Source organism: Chenopodium quinoa, unplaced genomic scaffold (assembly GCF_001683475.1).
Source record: "Chenopodium quinoa cultivar QQ74 unplaced genomic scaffold, ASM168347v1, whole genome shotgun sequence".
NCBI lineage: Eukaryota > Viridiplantae > Streptophyta > Magnoliopsida > Caryophyllales > Amaranthaceae > Chenopodium > Chenopodium quinoa.
This window is the reverse complement of record NW_018742899.1, coordinates 2,809,485-2,835,493: the sequence shown is the minus strand read 5'-3', so window position 1 is coordinate 2,835,493 and position 26,009 is coordinate 2,809,485. Positions and strand designations below refer to the sequence as shown.

The window sequence follows — 26,009 nt, the reverse complement described above, 5'->3', positions numbered from 1 at the left end:
AAAATCTCATTCGTCACTTTTGCTTAGGAGGCGAGTGAAATTTTCAAATACTTTAAATCCTAATATCAAATTTAATTTTTAGTTGTTTAAATAATTTAAATCCTAATATATAAAGATAATTTTAAGTTATTTAAATAAAAAAAATTTAGGTTTTAAAATAATTTAATCATAATAAATTACTTTTTAGTTTTTTAAATAATTTAATCCTAATAAATTTTGTTTTATTATGTGGAAAAATTATTAACTCTCATTCGTCACTTTTTCTTAGGTGGAAAGTGAATTTTTTAAATCTAATATAAAATATAAATCTGATTTTATTTTATTGGATGAAATGATATCTTTGCTTATGTGGTGCGCCGAATGTTCCCGAAAAAAACCTACTTTATTTATATATACTAAATGAAAGCCCGTACGATACATAGTTTTTCATACATAAATCTCAAGAAAAGATAATTTTCATAGTTAGATAGATTCTATTTTTTTTTTTAATTATTTGGTTTATTTTGCTACTTAATGATTTCAAAAAAATAAAAAATAAAAAAAACACATAAAAATTTAATTAAATTGATATTAATATTGCCTGTTGCAAAAGTATAATTATTTTTTTGATGTAATTTATAATACGCCTTTATTCATTTTTTATTTGTATTTTATTCGTTGTTGTTAGTTATCTGACAATTGAATTTATCAAATATTAATAATGTGATGCACGGTTTTTTGATATATAAATCTCAAGAAAAGATTTTTTTTTTTCTCTATTAGATAGACTCCAAGTTTTTTTTTAATTATTTGGTTTATTTTACTGTTCTATAATTTCAGACAAAAAAAAAACACATAATAATTTAATTAAACTACTATTGCCTATTACAAAATATAATTTTAATTCTTTTAATGTACTTTATAATGCTACTTTATTCATTATTGTTTTGTATTTTATTTGATGTTGTTAGTTATATGACAATTGAATTTATCAAAGATGAATAAATTGTAAATATGATATTTCATCCGTAAAAAAAATTTAATGTAAAAAAATATAATTTTTATTTTTTAAATAATTTAAATCCTAAATCATTATTCTTTGTTTTTTATTATTGAAATTAAACTCTCAAATCTATACTGTATTTTGTATATGTCTTGTGATCTGTTTAAATTTTTTTAATGAAAATATCATCTCATTTAGATAAAACTGTTAATATCAAAAGATAATTTTTTTTAATAATTTAAATCCCAATATCAAAATATAATTTACACCGTAATTTTTCAAATAATTTAAATCCTAATATCTAAAGATGATTTTTAGTTCTTTAAAAAAGAAAAGATAATTTTTAGTTTTTAAAATAATTTAAATCCAAATCACTTTTCGTTGTTTTTACCTACGTGGAAAAATTCTTAATTCTCATTCGTCATTTTTGCTAAGGTGGCAAGTGAAATTTTTTAGTTCTAAAAGACAGATCTAATTTTTAATTGGTCGAAATACTACTTTTGTTTATGTGGTGTGTCGAAACTCTTAAATATATACTTTGTATCATTTTGTATATTTCTTGTGATCTCTTAATCTCTAACAATTTTTTTTTCTATTTAAATTGTTTGACAAAAATTTCTCATAAATGTTTAAAGAAGATGAAGTTTTTTCTTGAATTATAAGTTTTAAATTTTCTTATGAAAATATCATCTCATATAATTTAAATCCTAATATAAAAATATAATTTATTCAGTAGTTTTTTTTTTTCCTAATATCTAAATATTATTTTTAATTTTTTTTTAAAATAAAGATAATATTTTTTTTAAAATAAATTGTAATATCTAAAGATGATTTTTCTTTTTCTTTTTTTTTTTTTTTGTAAAAAAAAGAACATTATTAGTTCTTGTAAATAATTTAAATCTTAATAAGTCACCATGCGTTGTTTTTAGTTACGTGGTAAAATTCTTAAATCACATTCATAAATAGATATCTATTTGTAAAAAAAAAAAGAACATTATTAGTTCTTGTAAATAATTTAAATCTTATTAAACCACTATGCGTTGTTTTTAGTTACGTGGTAAAATTCTTAAATCACATTCACAAATAGATATCTATGTTATTATTGACTTGAAATTATTTTAACTCAACTGAAAGTATTTTTAGCAGACTAAAATTATTTTTACGGATTAGAACTTATTTTTACATATTCTCTATTTTTTTGAATACATTAAATATATCTATGTTAATATTAACTTGAAATTATTTTTATTGTACTTATATTACTTTTACTGGAGTGAAAGTACTTTTACCAACATTCACTATTATTTTTTAAAATAAATTAATATATTATAAATGGATTTTATTTTAAAGAACAAATAAATTAATATATTATAATTGGATCCTATTTTATTTTAAGGAACTTTTTAAAACGAATTTTATGATAAAATTAGAACCGAGTTATAAGATATTATTATTAAAAGTTATGATTTATTTTGTATATATGAATATTAGAAGTAAATCTGCAATAAAACTCTATACAACAATTTTATCTTAAACTAAATTTTTTTATCAGTTTTTTTTTTCTTTTTCTTTTCTTTTTCTTTTTGTTTTGTAAAAAAAAAAAAAGAAGCATAGATATTACTAGTTACTAGTTAATTTAGATGCTTTTTTATTCAGCATAAATTAGTCCATACTTAGTATATATTTTTTAGAAGCTAAACAATGTGGTGTTGGTCTATTATTACTTTATAAGTCATTTTGTAACAGCGATTCCACCTAAATTAGGGTTTGATGTGTTATCAGAACAATTAGCTTAGGTTAGTCACCTAGCAAAGGAGAACTCTAAGCTAAGAGATATATTCAATTGGTCTTAAGCACATCGAAAGTATACAAACTCTTAAATAGACCTAGTTCACACTAATTTATTTTAGATCACTAGTATTAGAGACACTATATTTGTTGTATTAATGAAAAATGGTCATTATATTAAAATAAAAGTTGTTTGGAAAAAAAAGTTGTTATATTGCAATAAAAGCTATTATTGTAAAAAAAAAAAAAAAAAAAAAAAAAAAAAAAAGATTGTAAGACTATATATACTGATCAATATGAATAATAAAGGTCACTATGTTAAAATTAGGGTCACTATGTTCAACACTACGTCGTACTTCAGGTTCAAAATAATATTAAAGGTCAAAAAAGTTTTAATAAATGTTAATATGTTAAAAATAAGGTTACTATGTTAAAATTAGGATCACTATGTTCAAAATAACGTCAATTACGTGTGTATAAACTTCAGGTACACAATAAATCAATAATATTATTGTAAACCAGTTTCATGCAACTTTTTTCCAAGAAAGTATTGCAGTCCTCAACTATGGGCGTCTCATACTTTAAAAAATCTTTACAAACTTTATTTTTTAGCTAAAGTGCACCTTAATTTAAGGGGCTACAATAACAAGATAAGATAATTACAATTAAGTGTGTTTGATTGAAAATAGTTTTAGGATGAATGAACTTTATAGGAAGTTTACAACATATGCACATTAAACTGTTGATGATATATTGATATGGCTCCAAATAGAGTTACAATTACAAATTCTTTGAACCTGGCCTTTTGATAGCTGCAGGTATTCTAATACTTGTCGACTGAAACAAAATTTCCCTATCTTTTCTCCACTGAGTCTAGTCAAGACACTTTTTTCCGGTTTGATCTAATGTTTATGATAGAGTATATAAACGGATTTTGGGTTTCAACTATTAGCTTAATTAAGCTTTTAGTTGAGATGGTCTATTAACAAGATTGGTTTACATACTCTATCAGTTTACACTTGTATTGAAAACATTTAATTAATAATTAAACTAGTGAGCGGCCTGAGCGATATTTGGAATGATTGCATGCATGTCCTACATTTACCGAGTATCAAATTCCAAAAGGTACTTGTAAATATTAGAGACGACAGGTTTATTTGTTTGTTTCGTGTAATTTAAACTTTGTTTAGAATTTTTTTAAAAAAATTTACTCTATTTTTTAATTATTTTTCCGAATGAAATAAGTCCAAATAAAATACAGTACGAAGTAGTTAAATTAAATAAACAATGCCGTAAGTAATTGAGACTAAGAGGATATTATGATATTTTATATACTGTAGAATTAGATGCTCCAAGTTTATTAACAAAATTTCTTTGAAGCTCTAGAATTTTAGAATTATTTTCCAAAGATTTGATGATTGCATCCTTTAGCTCATCCTTTACGTCAGCATTATAAAGAATTAATCAAAAGAGATTTATTCAATTGTGAGCTGAATATGAAACTAAAATTTGCAAGGAATAATTGATGCATCACACGCTCCTTAGCTTGTACCACAGGAAGTGTACATCTCAGCCGTCATCAAACAACTTCGCGACTGCCTTTCCAAAGCGACTCTTTGAGAGCGCGTGGCGTGTGAAGAGGTTGATGAGAACCAGTGACGCTATTGAACTGTCTATTATATACTTCCTCCGTTTCACAAATACTCGTATGAGTCGCATCATAGCTAGGGCTATACACCGGTCCAAAACCGGACCGGACCTGTTAGGACCGGGACCTGAATCAGCCAATTCTGAGGACCGGGGACCGGACCTGATTCAGCAGGTCCGGGTCAGGTCCAGACCTGAGCAATCACGTCCGGGTCAGGTCCAGACCTGTTTTGTGTGTTTTTTTTTTGTTTTTTTTTTAAAGAAAATAAATAACCTGTTGGACCTGATTATAGACCTGTTTACATAAAATCTGAAAATATCAATGACAAAAACTACATAAAATCTATAAGTCTCAAATATAACAAATAATTCATTAAATTACATAAAGTCTCTAAGTCTCAAATACTAGAAATACATAAATTATCCAAAGACAACTTGAATTTTGGCGAGTTGCTTTCCCTTTGATTGCGTAATTCACACTAATGAGTCAACGAAAACAACTTCATCGTCTCCATCGTTAGATACATCATGTTGCACCTCTAAATAAAAAAACATTATAGAATATATTAATGAATGATAACAATGAAATAATAAATTTGGTGTAACAAAATTACAAGTACATAAAATTAATACTACCTTTCTCCATTTCTTGTAACTCTTTCAAATTTTCTTCCATATCCTCTTACTTTTTCTGTTCCATATGTATTCCCGCCCCGCTTTTAACTTCTTATCTGGAGGCAAAGTAGATTGCAATTCTTCCATATCCTTTTCAGAAAGTGACTGTGACATTTCTTGAGAAAAAGCAGCAGATCTTTTGGATTGAGAGCTCTCCATCTTCAATATAATTATACACAATCTTCAATATAATTATACACAATCTTCAATATAATTATACACAATATAAGTAATTTTTAAGTAACAATTATAAACACATAACACTTTATAAAAAAATGTGAGAACAACTTACATTGCAAGAGTAAGAATCCGTGGTTCTTGTTGATCCTAAACATATAAAACGATAGAATTCAATTACAATTCAAATTGAATTCACAAAATAAACAGAATACATACAAATATACAATACACCAGCAAGGCAGCAAATTCTACAATATGAACTAAATTCGAAAGAAACAGATTTTAAACAGATTTATCAATCTACTTTAAACAGATTTATCAATCTTTTCTGATTTATCAATCTACTCCCAGCAAATTCACGGAATAAACAGATTTTAAACACACAAATCGAAAGAAACCAAAATTCAACATGCATTCGAAACAAATGAACTAAAATAATTAAAAAACAGTTACTTAAAATAAATAAATAAACCTCAAAAAAAATCATGAATTCGAAAAAAATGAACTAAAAAACAGAACTTGCAAACATCAAACAATCATAATAAGCAATTGAAATACAAAATACCCAATTCAAATATAATTAGATTTAACTTAAAAAAAAAAAGAACTTACAGCATACCAAAATTCAACATGCATTCGAAACAAATGAACTAAAATAATTCAAAAACAGTTACTTAAAATAAATTAAAAAAACCTCAAAAAAAAAATCATGAATTCGAAAAAAAATTAACTAAAAAACAGAACTTACAAACATGCAAACATCAAACAATCATTATAAGCAATTGAAATACAAAATACCCAATTCAAATATAATTAGATTTAATTAAAAAAAAAAAGAACTTACAGTGAGATGCAGATGCAGGGTGTAGTCGTCGACTCGTCGTTGCAGGATGTACAGCGTGTAGTCGCTGCTGGTCTGGACGTCTGGTGGGCGGTGGCGACTTCCGACTTGTGTCTGGGCGCCTGGGCGGTGGTCTGGAGGGAGTGGGTGTTGCCGTGTGTGCTTGTCGGCTAATAGAGAGAGAGAGAGAGTGAGTGAGGAGTGAGTTAGGGTTAGTGTGTTAACAAAAATGAAACTGACTTCTTTTGAAATTTGGGATTTTTTTTTTTTTTTTTTTTTTTTTTATAAAAAACGCATTTTTAACGGGTTTCAGGTCCAGACCTGAAACCCCGGGTTTGGACCTGATCCGGACCGGGACCGAAAACCTTGATTTTCAAGGACCGGGACCGGACCGGGACCGGACCGGGACCGGACCTGAATCTACAGGTCCGGTCCCAACAGGTCAGGGTCAGGTCGTTTTTCAGGTCCGGTCCTGTTCATGTACACCCCTAATCATAGCATGAGGAAGTAAAAATAAACTTAGGACCCATGTAGCATGTGTAAATAAAGAAACGTTGCTATAAATATATATTCATAAACATTAAATATTGCAATAATTATGAAATATAGAAAGTACTATTTATAGTATTTCAAAGTTTAAAGCTGCCCATGTTGATGTTATGGACTATGGTTGCATCTTGTGTACTATAAATGATAATTTAGCAGATTCTGACTTTTGTACGCACTACTGTGTGTCTGTGTATAACTTTGCAAAGAAGTGGGGAGTATTATCCTTTGTACGGAGTAGCTGGCAGCCTTTAGTTTCAAGCTAATATTACCTGAAATTTCACTAACCAGAATACAACTGAGATCTTTGTGATTTTAATACTTTATACCTTTTTTTTTATTAAAAATATAACAATTATGCTCATATTGAAAGATTATTCCAACCGCTCAATATTTTTGACAGCATATTAATAAAAATTATAAAACGTTGATATTATAAAACTACAAATTGATAATTCGAACAATAGCTTACACAATTATGTTTTTTGTATACACTAATGAGAATTTTTTGGCAAATTTTTTCAAAGTCTGACTACAAAAACAAAAATGAGGCACAATTATTTGCCTTTTTTGCCTCGCACTTTGCACAGGGAGAAGAACTATGTGACAATGGTCTGCATAGACTACATTGACAGAAAGCAGACCAGTAACATGCTGCTCCATGCACTTCTCCGACAGTGTCCGGGAACGATCCTAGCGAAAAACACATCCAGGAAGGACCGCGGGAAATCAACAATTACATGCAGCATTGGTTATTCTTCTATGTGGCTATGTATGAGCTCGGTTGCTTGGGCACATATTCATATGTGTATTGTGATATAGAAAGAGTAAATCCTGGGAAATTAAAATTTTCATACAAGAAATATGATACAAAGTAGTCCGTATATAAATTGCTGCTGCTTTCATGATTTTCTTTTATAACTAGTGAAGATGTAATGTTTTGGCGACCCTACACAAACTTTTCCTTAAATGTACAAACTTGTACGCATTGTATAAAATAAGGAATGCAAAATATTATGAACAAAATTATAAGGAAAAGAATGCAAAATGGAAACTGTGTATAGAATCCAATGGATATGTATCGATCCCAACCAATTCGAGTATTTGAAAGAGCTCACTTCTGCTTTTCTCTGCCTTTGCTCTTCGCTACATGAGGGAACACAGTCTGAATGTTATGCGCCCTCAAATCTTGCCTAGTTAAGATTCCGATTACAGGATATATCTGCACAACAGTAAAAACATTTGATTAAATACTGGATATTTTAACTTAAACTAATTATACTCGGTAACATATTGGAACTTACCCCAGCTCCTTGATACTTCGGTACAATGAGCAAATGGCGAAGTGCAACCTGCCTGAACAATACCATTGCCTTTGCTACCGACATGTCCTCTACCACGGTATAAGGAGTTTTGTTAGTGAAAGGATGGAGATCAACATACATCTCCATTTCATTCTTTGATATGGCTACTTGTTCAAAGTCGAGGTCTCTTTCTGCCAATTCAACCCATGTAAATCTGTCTCACTTCCCATTCCTCTGTTCTTCTTGGTTGCTCCAAAAACCACTTTTTCTTCAGCACGGCTACTAGGTGAGCTCTTAAAATTAGCCCATGTAGCTCCCTTGCCTTTGTCCCTTCACTTGATGGGACTGTTACATCATCATCTATGACAGGGAAACCATTGTGTGTAGTGTTTCTCAGGACGTCTACAATGCGAGATACCTTCTCAATTCCTCGAAGACTAATTAATGGAGGCTTCACATCAGCAAGCTCTGCAACAGTGATATTCCTCATCCATGGTTCAGGGTTTGCATCTAAGAAAGGTAAGCCTTTTAACTCTAGTATAATCTCATAGATACTCAGATTGAAGCAATCTCCCACTGACTTTGCAATGAGAAGTACAAGCATTGTTACTGGGAGTAACAATAGGTTGTTGGTGAGTTCAAGGAAAATTACACAAAGCGAGACAGTCATCCTCATTGAGCCGGCCATGAGAGATGCTGCACCTAATACTGCATACAGCCCACAATCGATCTTTGTGTAACTTCCCATAGCAATGCCAAGTAAACGCCCATATGCTGAACCAATGAGAATGATAGGTAAGAAGAGTCCAGAAGGAACAGCAATGCCAAAGGTAAAGAGTCCCAGGATACAGTATAGTACAAAGTAAATTATGAGTGAGGATGGGTGAAATTCTCCTGGAGTATTTGTAGAGAAGATGTTTCAAACAGCATCATCATTGGTGGAAAAGAGTAAGCTGGCAAGGTCATTGTAATAGCCTTCTGGGCAGTTGAATCTCTTGAAGTTCCCTGTTCTTCCAGTAGTGGAACACTGAAAATTTGATATAGATGTATCGCACTTTGTGCAACCCACAAGAAAGGGCAGTCCATACATGCACACAGAGGTAAAAACTGAGACCGTAAGACTTAGAAGAATCTTTGCTAACTTTCCCCTCCTGCAGAACGATGAAGAAATTCAGAAATACTGATAAAATCTCATAAGTATCCTATTGTATCTTTACCCTTTGGAACATTGGATACGCGTTTGTTGTGTCAAATTATGGTTCAGCAAGTTTAATCTAGAAATTTATCTAAAATCCTTCAATATAAGTAATAAATCAAGGAAATGGCATAGTAGCAATGATTTTCGCATAAGATTATAAAATAGAATATTCCATGTTGAGAATCCGAAGAAATGCATCTTCATTAATTTCTTCATCATTTTGATCACCAATTAAGCTAATGAGTGAAAGCAAATATGAAAGCTACACTATAAAATATGAAAGCTAATGGTAATAAGTGAAAGAAACAAGTTTTTGCTTGGTAAATAGTACGCACAATATCTTGGACACTCACAGGGATTCAGCATTCAGGGAATAAACTCATAAAATAATACACAGATTAGTATCCTATTGTATTTTTCTAAAAGTATTGCATCATTTTTTTTTATATTTTTTTTTTGACAGATTGTACAGAGTTATTATTGTTAGGATACTTAAAATACCATAATGAAGATCTAGATTTTCAAAACTGACTTTAATGCTTGCTAACACATTGACCACTAATTCCTCTAAATTTTCTTAATTAGTAAAAATTATGAAAACAAAACTCATATATTGAAAATATGAGCTAGAGATTAATCTAGCAACAATTTACATAAATGACACTTTTTTTTATATCAATAGTGCAAAAGTCGGTGTTGCAAGTGCTAAAAAACAAAAGTTACTCACGCCACTTTTGGTAAACAGTTATTAGTGGGAACAGTAATGGAATTGTTAATATTGCTAGGAAATCTTATGTTCATTACTATGTCAATGGAACTCTATCTCCAATTATATGTTTTTGTTCATAAATCTTAGAATGCCACCTATAAAAAGGTATAGATGATAATGAAAATTTGTGAAGGAAAAAAAGGTATTTAAGGAGGGACTAGCCATTACCATGGGTATAGGCATGGAATTTTCTTCACAAACTTACTTATAAAATCATTACCACTAGATCCACTACCACTATTTATTACTAATTACCAAGCGGCCATTAGCAGATGTTAACTAGAAATAGATAGATAGAAAAATACTTCTTATTTGTTTGTAGGATTTTGGAAAGGAAATTATTCAGGCGACAACAGTACAGTTGTTTGCAGTCCTAGTCTTTTTTGCAGACCTGTGTGATTAAAATTTTTTTAGGATATTGCAATAGTGGATAAATCTCACAACTACAGAAAAATTGTTAGAGTAGAGAGGGAAGAAATCTGAGTGAGAGAGACTATCGCCCAAGGGATTTCCTTCTTGATTAATCACCTCAGCAGTGAATAATGTGAAGTAAAGCCAGAATTATAGAGATAATTCTAGCGACTTTCTATGAGTGATTATGTAGAGTAATTTGAGAAGAAATCACAAAGTATTCGACAACTGTATTAATTTATTAGAGCTGGATATTTTAGTTCTACCAATATTTATTAGGAATCTTAGAATATTGTTTGTAGTTTATTTCTCAAACACTAATTCATTATGCATTTTGCATACCAAACTAACAGAAAATCTGAATACTGTAGTATGACAAAAGAGGAATCATAGTGTCATTCTAAAATCAGGATCTATGAAGCAGATATTAGTTCAAATTACTGGAATGGGATTATAGTACTTACTCGTTAATGAGACTGTAAAGTCTGAGAACTTTGTGCAGGGCATAGTTGTAAAGACTTCCAAGAACACCGCCAATGAGTCCTATGAGGGCGATAGGGATGATATCCATCATGTGGTAGCGAACAGTAACATTGCTCACATCAAACATGATGAGTCCTCCATTGCCAAAGAGCCCACATTGTCCAGAACTGCAGAATTCAATGAAAGTCCTGAGCACTACAACCACAACTGCTGTGCTAAAGAAAGTTCTCCAAAGGATAGCACTTCTCCACCATGTGGCCACTTCTTCCAGAGCAAACAGAACCCCTCCCACTGGGGACCTAAAAGCTGCACAAACTCCTGAAGAAGCACCACAGGTGATCAGGTCTCTCCGGTCCCTGTCATTGTTCATGATACGATACCACCTCCATTTGACACGATGCTTATCAGTTCCACCCTGGCCAAGTAAGGATGCAATACATGCTCCAATGTGCACTAAGGGCCCTTCTTTACCGAGGTCTAAGCCAGCAGAGACTGCACCAATGCTCCCAATAATCTGACATAGAGAAGATAAGTAACCTTTTAAGCGATTACCCACATAGTGAAAAGTTCACTCCTTGAGCCATGGCAACAAGGATGGGAAACTGACCGTATGATCATAAATTACAATTTTAGCTTGCTAACCCAAATGGAGCTTTTTTTTTTCCCCAACAACTTACATTTATGACATAGATAGTTGATTTACACATGCAATTGTATCTAGACAGATAGACTGTACTTATTTCATAAAAAAAAAATTAAAAAAAGAAAAAAAAAACTGAAATTCTTTGGATTATAGTCCTAGGATACAGTGAAGGACCTAGAATGGAATTCGATGATTTTGTTTTTGGAACTAAATTGACGATTAGTTACATGACTTACATCCTAGAAGTCCAATTATGGGGATCACAAGAGAAATACCATCCGGTATCAGATTCATATTCTGACCATATTAACTTAAACAAAATGCACAGTGGAAGCTTTGATGGATTAGTATATATCTCAGAAAGATATATGTACATGAGAATTACAAACAAACCAACCTTGACAAACAAGGTTGATGCTCCGTACATGTTGGGTGTATCAATACCATTCAGGTAAGCTTTGATTTCAGGTATACCAGGCCCAGCAGCAGTAGGGGCAAAGAAAACAACTAACACTGTTGCAATTAGTGTCAATAAGAAGTTAGCCCCTGTCAAGGCAAACAACCCCATCATATACCTACACCCAAAATGTTATTCCCTTGTGAGTTCGTGTATATGATTCTAGGCTTGTTAATGACTTATTGGCCCATATGAAGGAGAAAGAAACAACAATAAATTGGTAGGAATACCTCTTTTCCTGAACATATCCAGATACAAGAAGCAATTTGTATCCAGCAATATTCTCAAACAGCAAGATTTATGAGGGTAGCAATAAGACCGGTTAACAATCCCACCAGAAATGCCAGTTTCCATTTCAAAAAGACGTATTGTAATACTTGAACTTTTGACCGACTTCTCCAATCTTGCTTGAACAAGTCATTTTCATTGATTCTGCAATAACATCAAAAGAATCTCCTAAAAACACTAATGCTTGAAGACAGCAAAAGATGGAGGAGTAAAAGATAGGAAGTATACTCGTAGTCAAGGCTCTCGATATGGGAAACCTTTGCTCCCACCATAGCTAAGTGGCTAGCAGATAGCGTTCTGTTTCTCCTTAATAAGGGTTGATGTAAGCTTTCAAGGTCTACTTCTCCATTTGTGGCTGCTTCTGCTTCCCCATTTTGTGCAATGGCTCGCTCACTCGAGCAAGTTGAATCATCTATTGTATTTGAGCTGGCATTATCCGATGGTGGTTCTCCAGTTGCTTCCATGGTTATTCTACTTCTGATGAGAATAAAACTTCAGTTTTTGATCGCCTCTTCCTTTACTTCAAACTTCCACTGATACGAAAAAAAAATAAAAATAGTTCCTTTTAGTAACTTTCAGATATTCACACATTATGTAATTACTAATTAGTTAAATTTCATTTAAAGTTACATTGCTATTGGAAAGTGGAGTTTTGACGTTGTATTGGTATAATAAAAACAAACTATAATATGGCCGTATTAATACTATAAAGTGATATTCTATACTGCAGTGTACATTAGAATGACTTCTAATTTGGATTAGAAGCAAAGTAAGCAATTAGCTGAAGTTTACTATCATTGGCATACTGTGTGATATGGCTTATATAATTACATCCTACTCTAATGATTGCTTGAATAAATTGCATTTCTATTTACTTCATTATCAATATTCATTGTCAATAGACCCAAAGATTAGTACACAATTTTCAATTTCCGGTGACACCCCACGTTGATAATCACAGAAAGGGAAGCGTATACAAGGAAAAACATACATGATGAAGATTATAAAATGTAAAATAGATGTGAGAAAGATGAATATTATACTAATAGTTAAATACTGCTTATAAAATCTGCATTCAACATTATTTAAACTATATGTATCATTGTATCAATACACTTAATGAATACTGCTTAAACCAGAACATGCTTATAGAATAGAGAATTTTGTGAATTTTTCAACAAATAGTTAAAAATTAACATAACATCAAAAAATGTGAGCAAAATGAAAGTTATAAAATATGATAACAGACTTGGTCCAGCAGTCTAAAAGATAAACCCAAAGTCAAACTTAAAACCAAAAACAAAATCTGTGAAAACCTGAAAACGGTGAGTCAAAACACACCCATTTGAATATCAATTAATAATAATATACCATGAAATTAACACTAAGGAAAAGAAAAAAAATCTTAATAATTCTGATTTTATTTTACTATTTCATTTCAGCAACTCAACGTCTTACCAAAATATTCATGCATATATCCACTCCACACAAAGATTATCAAAGTTTACCATCACACCTTATTCAAGAAACTCTAGCCTCTAAGGATCCATTTTGTACTCGGGTACGGGTATCCGATAGTAATTTTACCAAACAAGACTTTGCTCACTTGATAAGGAATTTTAAATCACTATGCTTGGAGGTGGCGATCCCTTACCTTTTTTCGATAAATATTGAATAAAAAAATCACCAAGGATTAGCTCCGGTTTTTTCCTTCAGTAAAAAAACAGTAACTTTCACTTACTGTATTTTTGATGTTCATATCCATTTTACAATTATATTAGAAATTTCAATCATTCTGAATTTGGCACATTTTTTTAGAAAGATTCGATCACCAATCAAAATTTAAAAAATAACCTGCCATTTTTCATTATTTCAAAATCACAAATATACACAATCAACAAAATTATCCTAAATCCATAACTCAACCCAGTAACACTAAAATATAATACTAACAGTCACATAAATTACAAGAATCGATGTAAAACAATTGCAACAATACCCTTGATTATAACAGTAATGTCAAATGTAACGAAATCTATCTTGTACCCGAGTACACCTTATAAGCCGTAATACAAAATGAGTATGTACCCGAGTACACTTAAAATTAAAAGAAAGAAAACTGACCTTTACGATGAAGAACACCAAATAACGAGAAATGAGATGGAGATGGATCTAGAAAGATATTTGTTATCGAAGACAGCTCGTTGTCGAATTTCCGCAATTAGCGTCACTTCACTAATTAAAGATATATAGATAGAGAGATGACTAGATCAGGGAGGATCAGACTATCATATGAGAGAAGAGGGGGACTGCTCTTTTTTTTTTTTTTTGGTTGCGTGGGTGGCGAACCGACCACGTCGTATATTTATGTTTCATTTCTGTTTTTAGTTTTAATTAAATTTAATAAAATGTTTGTATAAAATTTGATTAATGGAATTTGGTTGATTTATTTATACAAATATTAAGACAAATTAATTAATTAATTAGGTTTGACTGATAAAAGACATTATTAAATAAATATGCCCAAGATTTCTTCTATTTTATGATGAATGATTGAATACAAAAAGGGGGAAAAAAATGAGACTTTTATATAAAATATGATTTTTTAAAATAAACGTGTGACTTCTATTTTGCACATTCTTATTTGTGGTCTGATCTGATGTACCATTAGTTGATGGTGTGACAGCTTTACATGCAGTATAAGCCAAATTAGTTGAGTAATGATTTACGGTGAGTCAATGATATCAAATCAGACTAGCCTAACAAATGTGAGGTTACTCTAGTAGCAAAATAAGGTTACTAGCTTAGATAAACAAATAGAGTTATGTCCTTAATAGTCAAAATACAAGAAGCCAGGTTTTTCTAATAAAGAGGAAGCCCCAATTAATCAATTTGATAAACAAAATTTGTTCATCAAATGGCAAAATGATAAATAAAATAACATGAACGTCCAGTCAGCATGTCATTTTCATAAATATACCAACAACGATGGGACCCATATTTAATAAAAAGTTGTCTATTTATTTACAATTTTGCCATTTGATAAACAAATTTTTATCATATTGATAAACTGGTAATTTCTGATAAACAAATGAAGTTGTATTTTTCAAAAATTAATGTTACTCGTGTAATGAACTAGGATAACTCTTATGCACAAAATATGGCTAATGATCAGTTTATATAATCTATCATGTCCTTTCACATGAGAAGTCATTAAACTTTTAATGTGGATGCATTTTGGCCCCTATACTACACAGCGCGAAATAAGTTCCACTTAAAAGGAGGGGAAAATGAGATTTGAACTCGTGACCTCTTTGTCACATTGATTCTGATACAATGTTAAAAGACCATTTCAAGCAAAATCTTAAACTGGTAATTAAAGTTCAAGATTGGCTTTATACTCTATCACATACCATGTGGGACTGCGACTCTAATAAGGGCAACAACTATTCCCACCTACTAACTTCTCCATCCATTACCAATTTATTTTTCCAAATATATATCACGTGCATAAGTACGAGCATTAACTACATAATAGTATTTAGGCAAAATTGGTTTCAACACCATAACACTGTAATTTGGGTGCATCTAGGATCACAAACTTTCACTACTCGTTGGCTCAACACCAATTATTGATCAGTTTAAGTGCTAAAAAATACAAAGAATCTATTAATACTTGCTCTATTTCCTTGTTTGGAAAGTTTTTACAATATTTAATTCATTTCTCTCAACTTGTGAAACTAACATAAATCATTTTTTATTAATTTCATATTCTCTCTCCTCCAATTCTCTCAACTACTTTTGTGTTTTACAATTTTTTATTCTTCCACCTATCCCACTTGGCCCACTACCTTTATATTTTATTACTTTCTCCAATTTCTCCTAAAACTCCACGGATGAAAAATGAAGTAAGTATCTAAAACGAAGGGAGTTGGACGCATTGCACTCTCAAGCAATCGTTGGTGATGTGCCAATATCGAACTGTTGAATGCACCCAAGCTATAATCTTCAAGTGTATTGAGACCAAATTGACTACTCGTATTTATTTATTTATTTTTTTGAAAGCAACTCGTATTTATTAATTATGGAATAACAAATTTTTTGAGCATTTCTTTTAGGTGGTTATTAGTGGGTGAGTGACACGTGGAAAATCAAGGGATATAGATTTAAAGCAACCCACATGAATCACGGATGACCCACATGGAAGACACTTGTAGATGCTTGTAGCTAAGCACATGAAATTAGATGGAGATTGGCTAATATTATGTGAATTCTCTCTCTGCCAGATAAGCACAAACTGCGCAATTAATACTCGAATGAGACAAATGTTCAAATCTGAATGGATAAGGAAATTAAATCTACGGTGGGAATTTAATATGGCTCTTCAGATTATTCAAAGGGTGATTTACTTATTTTATCCACTATGATTGATCACAAGGATAGTCCCATTTGATGGGGAAATCATGATTTTCTTCCTTTATACATCAGCTTTTTAATTGTTTTTCTTTTTTGGTGTGTAATAATTGAATTTTATAGTTTGGTAATCATTTCTTTTTTATTGTTCTTTGCCGAAAGTAAGAGAGGACGGTTGATTTCAAAAATATAAAATCTTAGGAATACGATTTGATATGAACAAAATTAATTTTCTTTCAGTGTGTAATAATTGAATTTTATAGTTTGGTAATAATTCTTTTATTGTATTTTTGCCTAGAGATAAGAGAGGACGGTTGATTTCGAAAATATAAAAAATATAAAATCTTGAGAATACGATTTGATCGGATGACTTAAAATAATTACAATTTTTTTTGAAAAAATTATTACTATTTTTTTAATTAGACAATGTTACTATCATAACTCATAAGATCATCTTGTACTTGTATTAAAAAAAAAAAAATCTTATTGGTGTGTTGGGTCACAACCATCATATGAAGTGAGAAATTGAGATAGAGTCGCATGTTTTGGATTATCAAATTAAATGATGACACGATAGATAGTTATTTGATAGGAAATGAATGAGGATATACTTCGTATCATATATGAAATGGAGGAGCAATAAATATACTACGTATGTAATTTAATTTATAGGAATATAAACGATAAAATTAGATCTATATACAGATTTCAATGAACCATTTTGAAAAAGAAAAAAAAAAACTCCCTAATCATCGTAACAAAAACTAATCTACCATAACACACAAGGAGTGGTTGAGATCATTAGGGGAACACCAATTATAGTTTCAAGGGTACAATTTCAATGCTACCAAATTATGGAGTGGTTATCGACTGAAATGATGCCTTGAGTAATTGTTAAGTGACTCTAACATATAAAGCCATGGAGGTGTTGTTTCAAAATCTTGTTATCCATCTACAAAATTGCAATTGCTTGTGTGTTCTTTGTTAGGTACTTGAGCAAACTCAGCTGTCGCTTTTAAGTTGGAGTTATATACTGTACTTCGTAAGTGAGGTGGCTTAGATCCATAAGTTTATTAAAAAGTTGTTTTTTTTTTTCTTCTTACTTCACATTTGAAGATTCGCGTGTCCATTTTATGGATAGAAACTTGGTAGAGGAGTTGTAGGTCCATTTTTTGTCAATGGTCCAAATCGTTTTTAAGAATAAATAAATAAATAATAAAAAAAAAGAACAAATCGTTTTTTATCATATCCTTACTCGTTTTTTTTAGTATACATATTTTTGTTTCCTTCGTATTTGTCAATGTAAGATTTTGACCATTAATAACTTAGTATCATCGATGTGAAATTATTATATTACGTAAAAAGATGTACGGAGTATATGATGCCTTGCTCAAAGTAGTATATGTGTGAACAATGTTACTCAAAATTAAAGTTTGTCAATAATAAAAAATAAAAAAACAAAGACCATATTTATAAAATGTTACTCAGACAAAAGATACAGGAGTATGTATATCTTATAGGCAAAAAAGGAGAAGAAAGAGAAAATTATCATTTTTGATAGACACCTAATCTCTTGGTACTTCCTATGATATGTGAAGAAATTAAAGTTACAAAAATCAAAATGATCACTAGCATTAGACAATTGCTTCGTATAAGTTGTATTTCTTGAATACTACCAAATTAAGCAATTTAGTGTTTCTAACATAACGTGATATGTTAGAAATTAGTTTTTTTTTTTTTTTTTTTTTTTTTTTTTTTTTGAGGAATTAGGATACTTAAGTTTGTATAACATCCAATAATTATAATCTTTTTTTATACACATAATAGACAATAATATTAATTACTTAAAAGTTTTACAACCTGCAGCCTGAAACCGTTAACAAAATTAGAGGCTGGAACATAATCTAGAGCATTTGACCGTTCCTGAATATAATCACAAAATTAGAGGTGAAGAAACTGAGATGACAAATAGTGGCCTTCTGAAAAGTATAAAAACATTGAAAGCTATTAAAACTTGGTTTGAGATTTAGATTTAAAGAGGAAAGATGAGTCTTGACGAGCAGTAGCAAGAGCAGCCAACTCTTGATTATAGATTGGCGTGACAGAGTGAGGGCAAAGCATATGCAGACGGTGTTCATCAATGTTCAATGTGCATACGCTACCCCTTAATCGACCACCGAGTAACCCTAAACGACCAAGTGACCACTGTCCAAGTAACCTCTATATATGTAAACCCTAACCAAGTAACCCCTGACCGATCAAGTAATCCCGCCACTGAAAACACATTTTTTTTTTCTCAAACTTATATAAGATTATAAACTATTGCTCTTATGAATCTACGATGAATTGCACAATGCACAAAACAAATGTATTAAAGTTAAGTTTCAAATGGGGGTATGTGGCTATGTATACACAAAACCATACAATACAGAATGCAAATACGCAACGCAGACCTAGTGCAGTTGTGCTCATAGATGGCCAGAGTTTTCACTTTCCAAGTTTCCAGCGCTATGCAAGGGTGGTTTTTGTGGTTGTTTGTTGCTAGGACTAGGAGAAGGTATGAAAAGGTGTGTTTTTTCTTTTGTTTTTGAAAAAAAGGTGTGTTTTTTCTTTCATAATTAATGGAATGAGAATATGTCAACGGTGGATATGTAAGTGAGCTTTGCGCGGAGATGTGCATGTGCAGGTTTTGTGAATTGGGCTTTGCTTCTTGGGTTGCATTAGTAGAATACAAGTAGTAGTTATGGATCTTATGGTTAATAAGTGTGGATTTTGAGATTATAGTTATAGTGTCTTTCAAAGTATTTTATAATTAGAACTTTTAATATTATCTCCAATATTCTGTTAGTTATAACAAAAAAATATTTTGTCTTATAAATAATACCTCTTTGTTGCAATTAAAAATAATTCGGAGGAATATAATATTTTTTTAGTTAGCTATTGGTTTATTGGTTAATTATGGTTTTTTGGTCATGCTATGCAATATGCATTGTGACGGAGTAATATTTTGGTTCTTGGTTTTGATGATTTTAGGATTATTAGTTATGATTATTGATTTATAATTATGGTTTAATTAGGGGTAGTAGTTATTACTTTGAGGTAAATAGTTGTAATATTTTATTTAATAGATAGTATTGTTCTTTTGGGTTGATTGGTTTTTTTTTTTTTTTTTTTTTTTGAATAGTTATATCTTTTGGACTAATAGCTATAATGAGTCTTCAGTTATGATTTTAGTCTCAATAATGAAGCTAGCATGCTATGAAGTGTAACAAACTTGTATATTTTAGATGGTCTGACACAAAACCTGCTGATTTACAATTTATATATTTAAAAATATTTTGTATACAATAATATCATCAAATAAACGAACAAGTACGATGATAAGTAAATAAACAATAATCAATGAAACTACAAGCCTATAATTTTCCTTAGACATACATGATTCTGAAAGACATGATAAGGCACAAGAAACATAAACAGAAAATAACCATACAATCAAGGACATCCAACCAGTTTAGACGTTTAGTATACTGAACTTTATTTGGAATTAAACATCAGTGCATCACCTATGTTTAGGGGTACCAAAGACTCCATAAACACCCACTTTAGCTAAACCAAAAGCACCACCAAATAAACCTCTAGGATGAGTATCTTCTTGTGCTGGTTGTTCGGGCGCAAAAGGAGCAACATCATCATCAACATCGTCGTCTAAGGTACTATTAACTAAAGGACTAAAAGGACGGGTGTCTGAGACGACAAATGACATAGCAAGCATTGTGATGGCAATGAGTACAACCATACATTTCGTTGCTCGACTCATTTTGGGTTGATGATATTAGCAAGATTGGATCAACTATATATATATGCAGGATATTTTGAGTAAATGGGCTCTCACGTATAATTAATTAGCTGTACCCAGTTGTTATTTATATAAAAGATGTGATTATTAATCAAGACGGGATTTTTATGGAAAGTTGGGTTGGAATAACATCCATGCATCTGATGAATTGATGATTCATTATTGATACCCTAAATTTTTATTAAGCACCATTAGATGGAGACATTTTGGAAAATTGATTATCCCATGAATTATTACTCCTGATTTTTTTGTTTGTTACATTAAAACTTTGACTATAGAAATAAACTACTATAGAAAAATTATGCCTTTTAGGCTAATACTTCCTCCGTCACTTTTCCACGGTTACGTTTAGACGTTTGGTTTTTATGCGGGTAGTAAGAAAAAGACTTTAGGAGTATGTAAAATGAGAATATTTGTTTTGCAAGTAGATAAATATTTTGGTAAATGGAATAAATGTTTTGGATGTATGGAAATATTTTAGTAAATGGAAAAGTAATTGTTTGGGAATAAGTAAATATTTTGGTAAAAATAAACCTATTATTTTTGTTGCAAAATATATACAACATCATCAAATAAATAAACACAATGATAAAGTAAATAAACAATAATCCATGGCATTATAAGACTTTGGTTTTCTTTAGACATTTACCACATAAATAATAAATTACATAATACATCATTCTTAAAAAAACTTGGTATGTTAATTAATTATTAATAATTAATAAGGCGCAAGAAACATGTAGTACATTAAAAATAAATTCGAGGTTGCAAATTAAACAGAAGATGAGGCTGCCATACAATCAAAGTCGTCCAATTAACCAGGCAACCAGTGTATATGTTTAGTGAACTCCAAGAGTAACCGGCCCGCTTTAGCTACACTAAAAGCACCATGAACAACCGGTTTGACGGTCGGTGCTAAAGTTGGAGGTTGAGACATATGACCATAAGAATTAGGACCATCAAATAGTTCACTTGTAGACGGTCCATTCCACCGGTCTCAAAATCAACATCAGTGCCTAAAGAACGGGCAGCTGAGACAACAGTGGTCATGACGAGCATTGCCATGACTATGAACACCACCATACAAGTTGTGAATTGACTCATTTTGGGCTATGTTTATGGAAAGTTGGGTTGGAATAACATCCATGCATATATATATATATATATATGCATAGAATCATAGATTAAATAATAATGAGATAGCTGTGCTTAGTTGTTAGAAGATACCTTACATAATACATAGTACATACAATATACTCTATGTTAGTTAGACGTGATTTCCACTTTCACTTAATAATATATTTCATTGTTTTAAAATTTAAAGTAATGAATATGGCTCATATAAAGTCAATTCTTGTAAACATAGGTGAGCTGAGAAAGGATACTCGATGCGTGTAATTGTTTACGTAGTGCAAATTAAGTATGTGTAAATTAATTATTACCGTACCTTATTTTTATTTATTTTTATCCTTGTTAAATAAAAAAATCAGATACTTGTATAAAATACGTTCTTGCTTTATTGGAGATAGTATGATTGAACTTGGAGTAGAAAATTGATTTTTTTCTTTACACTCCAAAATTTTCTTCTTAAAGAACATTTCACTGCATACTTCCGTTATTTTTTTTTTACAAATTTCTTTAATCAAACTTGCAAATGTCCAACTTCAATAGCTAATATTTTGGGAAATTCCCAATGGTGCTCTTAGGTTTTTAATTTTTCTCAATGATAAACAACAAGAAATCAAATTATCTTTGGTAATCACAAATTATTAGAATTGATTAATCATAACATTAATGACTTATTTTGGTTAAAACTTTAACTAGGGTTAGTTTTTTTATTTATTTTTATTTTTTTAAATAATTAAATTATTTTCAAAATAATTAAAAAAAATCACCCAATCCCCAACAGCAAACCACCTCCGCCCTTCACCGCTCCCCGGCGCTGGCGCCCAGACCCCTCCTCCTCGGCGCCGGCACTGCGTTGAACCCTCGCCGAACCACCCAACCCCAACACGGAAACCCCTCTCCCTCCCCCACGAAATCCTCTAAAAACCATCCCCACCCTTGAAAACCCTAGCCGGACCTCCGATCCCCCGCCATCGGTAGGGTTCCGGTTGGGGTTTTTCGAGAGTTGGGGATGGTTTTTAGTAGAATTGTCAAAAGTTGACCTGACCCGAAATACCAACCCGAACCCGATTAGTAACCAACCTGTTTGAACCCGAAAAATGGTGACTTGAACCCGATATGACCAAACCTGAAACCAACCCTAGACCCGAGTTAATCCGAGTATTTGAGACCCGAACCCAAATATGAACCGACCTGGAGATAACCCGACCTGAATATAACCCGTAAATTATTGTCCTGAACCGAACCTGACCTGAACCGAGATTGACCCAAACTCGTTTGAACCCGTCAAAACCTGAATTAAACCCACCCTTTTACTAATTCGACCAAATTTAACCCGACTTGTTACTAACCCGACCCGAATTTTACCCGACCTATTACTAACCCGACCCGAAATTCAACTCGATATATTACTAATCCGACCCAAAATCAACGCGACTTGTTATTGACTCGACCCAAATTCAACCCGAATTGTTCCAACCCATTTCGAACTCAACCTAACTTGTTATTTGCCTGACCCGATTTCAAATCACCTTAAATTAAATTTAAACCACCTCATTAATATTGATCAAAGTATAGTTATATAGTTATGGTATTACTTATTATGTATATCTTATGTAAACTTATCTGAATTAATTAGCTCGAATTTAAAATTATCTGAAATTATTTCTCTTACAATAAATGAAGAAATTGATAATGATTAAATGTGAACGTCATTACATGAACTGTTAACAAACCGACCCAAAAATTGTACCCAAACCCGATATGACCTGACCTGAAATCAACCCGAAACCCAGATTAACCCAATATTTGAGACCCAAAGCAAAACATGGCCCGACTTGGAAATGACCTTACCTGATTGTAACCCGCAAATTATTGACTTGAACTGAATCCAAGAATGACCCGACTTGGAAATGACCCGGCCTGATTATAAACCGCAAATTATTGACTTGAACCGAACTTGACTCAAACCCGAGAATGACCCAACCTGATTATAACCCGCAAATTATTGACTTAAACCGAACCCGACTCGAACCCGAGAATGACTCTAACTCATTTTAACCCGTGAAAACCCAAATTAAACCCGACCTATTATTCACCTGACCCGAATGTAACCCGACCTGTTATTGACCCGACCTAAACCCGATAAGATGTATGACCCGACTTGACCCGACTCAAGCATGACCCAACCCAAATTCGATTTACATAGGTTACGACATTGACCCGAATTGACACGAACCGAGTTGACCCGACCCGAGTTGACCCGACCCGCACTTATCCGACCTATTTACCCGAATTGACAGCTCTAGTTTTTAGAGGATTTAGGGTTTCGGTGACGCTTTGACGAACATACTAAGGTTTTTGCGATTTTCAGGGATTCCCCTCTTTGAATTGAAGAAGAAGACGAAGCACAAGAAGAAGGGCGATTGAAGAGAAAGAGAGGAAGAAGGGCGGTTGGTGGTTAGGTGAGGGGGGACGACGCTAACCGGGCCAAGGGAGGGCCAATGGAGGTTGTTGCGGTGCCAACGTCGGGGAGGGGGGTGGTCTGGGCGCAGTCGGGAGTAATGGAATCCAGGAGCAGTTGTTTTTTTTTTAAAAAAAATAATTTAATTGTTAAAAAATAAAGGAAAATATGATTTTTAAGGATATATTAGTTAATTTGTCTTTAGTTAACTATGGTTAGGATTATAATTGTAGATTAATCTCATTAATGTAACCACTGAATTAATAACACAAATAGTTGATTACCAAAGATAATTTGATTTTTTGCTGTTTACCATTGAAAAAAATTAAAAACTTAAGAGCACCATTGAGAATTTCCCTAATATTTTTTTTAGTAATAAAAGTAAGTAAAAATTATAAAAGTTGATATTTTAAAAATATACTAAAAGATGAATTTAATAATATCCCAAAATGACCATTTTTTTTTATAAATATAAAATACAAAAAGAATAATGATAGTAATACTATAATACGTAAATAATGTCAAATTTCTAAATGTGTCAGACATAAAAAAAGAACAATGAGATACTCCCTCTGTCTTATAATACATGACACAGTCAAACATTGCACACATGTCAATGCACTAGTTTGACTTTATTTTTATATAATTAAATATTAATGAAAATTATTTTAAAATTTATATTATGAAACTTTATATTAAAACCTATCTAACAACATATTTTGTGATAAAATATATTTTTATTATATTAATAAAAAATTATGGTCAAATCTAATGCATGAATAGTAAAAGAAAGTCTAACATCTCATGTATTGTGGGACGGAGAGAGTATATTAATCAAACAAAGTTACAAGTATGCAGTGAAATGTCCTTTAACTCTGATACACGTCAAACATTAACAAATCATTGGATAATGTTTATAAGTGTAATGGATTTGTATACTCCTTCCATACTATTATGATGTAATTGACACACCTTGACTTTTTTTTTTTTATATTTATTTATGTGTTAATTTAACTATAACTTTTTACCAACATATTATATATAAATACTATCATGGAAAATGTTGTTAAATACTATGTATAACTCGTCCAGACGCGGCGCCCTTTCTCATTATCATCTACCGCCCTTTCTTTCCTCCCGTATATATTAATATAACGTTTCATAATATTAACTTTTATAACTTATATTAATATTTTGTATTTAATTATTTACATTTAAGGTCAAAGTCGTGCATTGACAGGTGTAATATATATGTTTGAACATGTTTGGGTGACTTGAATTTGAAAGTCTAAGGTGGGCATGTAAGTGCAACAACTTTTATATAGAATTAGGTGCAACTAAAAGTAATTTTTTATTTACTAGGGGAGCCTACGTGCGCGTTGCGCACGAATGTTTAGTTGTTATGGTCGAATTGTAAAAGTTTGCCCTAATACTGAAATCTTATTAGGTAGGCTTTTACTAAAGAACATTGCCAACAATGATTTAAAAAAAAAAAAGTTCACTTCCTTATGCTCTCTCTACTCACTTTCTCATACTTCTTCCTCATTAGCATTTTGATGATCATATTTTTATCCCAACAATGATTTAAAAAAAAAAAAAAATCTTCACCATGACACCATTATCTCTTTACCACATCATTCTCTTTTACTTTTACTAATACAAAATAAAATTTGTATAATTACTTTTACTAATATAATTCAATTTATCATCATATGGTCAAGGTTGATTGAATTGAGAGGTCTAACTATACAAATTAATTGGTTTTAGTCTAGAACAAAAAATAGTTATGGTTAAATGTTTATTTATAGAATACAATCATGTGAATCAAATGGAAGGATATATAAAAACTTTATGCAAGAAATTATAAAAATTTTAAAGGTGTATATATAGTATATACAAAAACGTCTAAATTACCTCTTGGTATACAAAAGGGTTT

General features: G+C 31.3%; 1 protein-coding gene and 1 pseudogene across 1 annotated transcript; both read right to left on the bottom strand.

Moving 5' to 3' along the window:
* Window positions 1–4,734: 4,734 nt before the first annotated feature.
* On the bottom strand, window positions 4,735–7,322 carry LOC110726981. Its single transcript, XM_021906521.1, has 5 exons — window positions 7,225–7,322; window positions 6,117–6,348; window positions 5,385–5,419; window positions 5,054–5,273; window positions 4,735–4,956 (listed from the first exon to the last, which is right to left on the bottom strand). Exons 1-4 carry the CDS (start codon window positions 7,320–7,322, stop codon window positions 5,078–5,080), a joined length of 561 nt encoding a protein of 186 aa, XP_021762213.1. The 3' UTR covers window positions 4,735–4,956; window positions 5,054–5,077.
* Window positions 7,323–7,549: 227 nt separating this feature from the next.
* Window positions 7,550–14,640, bottom strand: LOC110727155 (annotated as a pseudogene).
* Window positions 14,641–26,009: the final 11,369 nt, after the last annotated feature.

What these genes read in the sequence shown, in the direction of transcription:
- LOC110726981 (XM_021906521.1), bottom strand. Translation starts at nt 7,322, where the DNA reads ATGGAGCAGCATGTTACTGGTCTGCTTTCTGTCAATGTAGTCTATGCA. An exon ending in CAAAGTGCGAGGCAAAAAAG is followed by an intron (nt 6,349 to 7,224) that starts GCAAATAATTGT and finishes AAAAGAAGTCAG; the next exon opens with TTTCATTTTTGTTAACACAC. An exon ending in CGGATTCTTACTCTTGCAAT is followed by an intron (nt 5,274 to 5,384) that starts GTAAGTTGTTCT and finishes ATTATATTGAAG; the next exon opens with ATTGTGTATAATTATATTGA.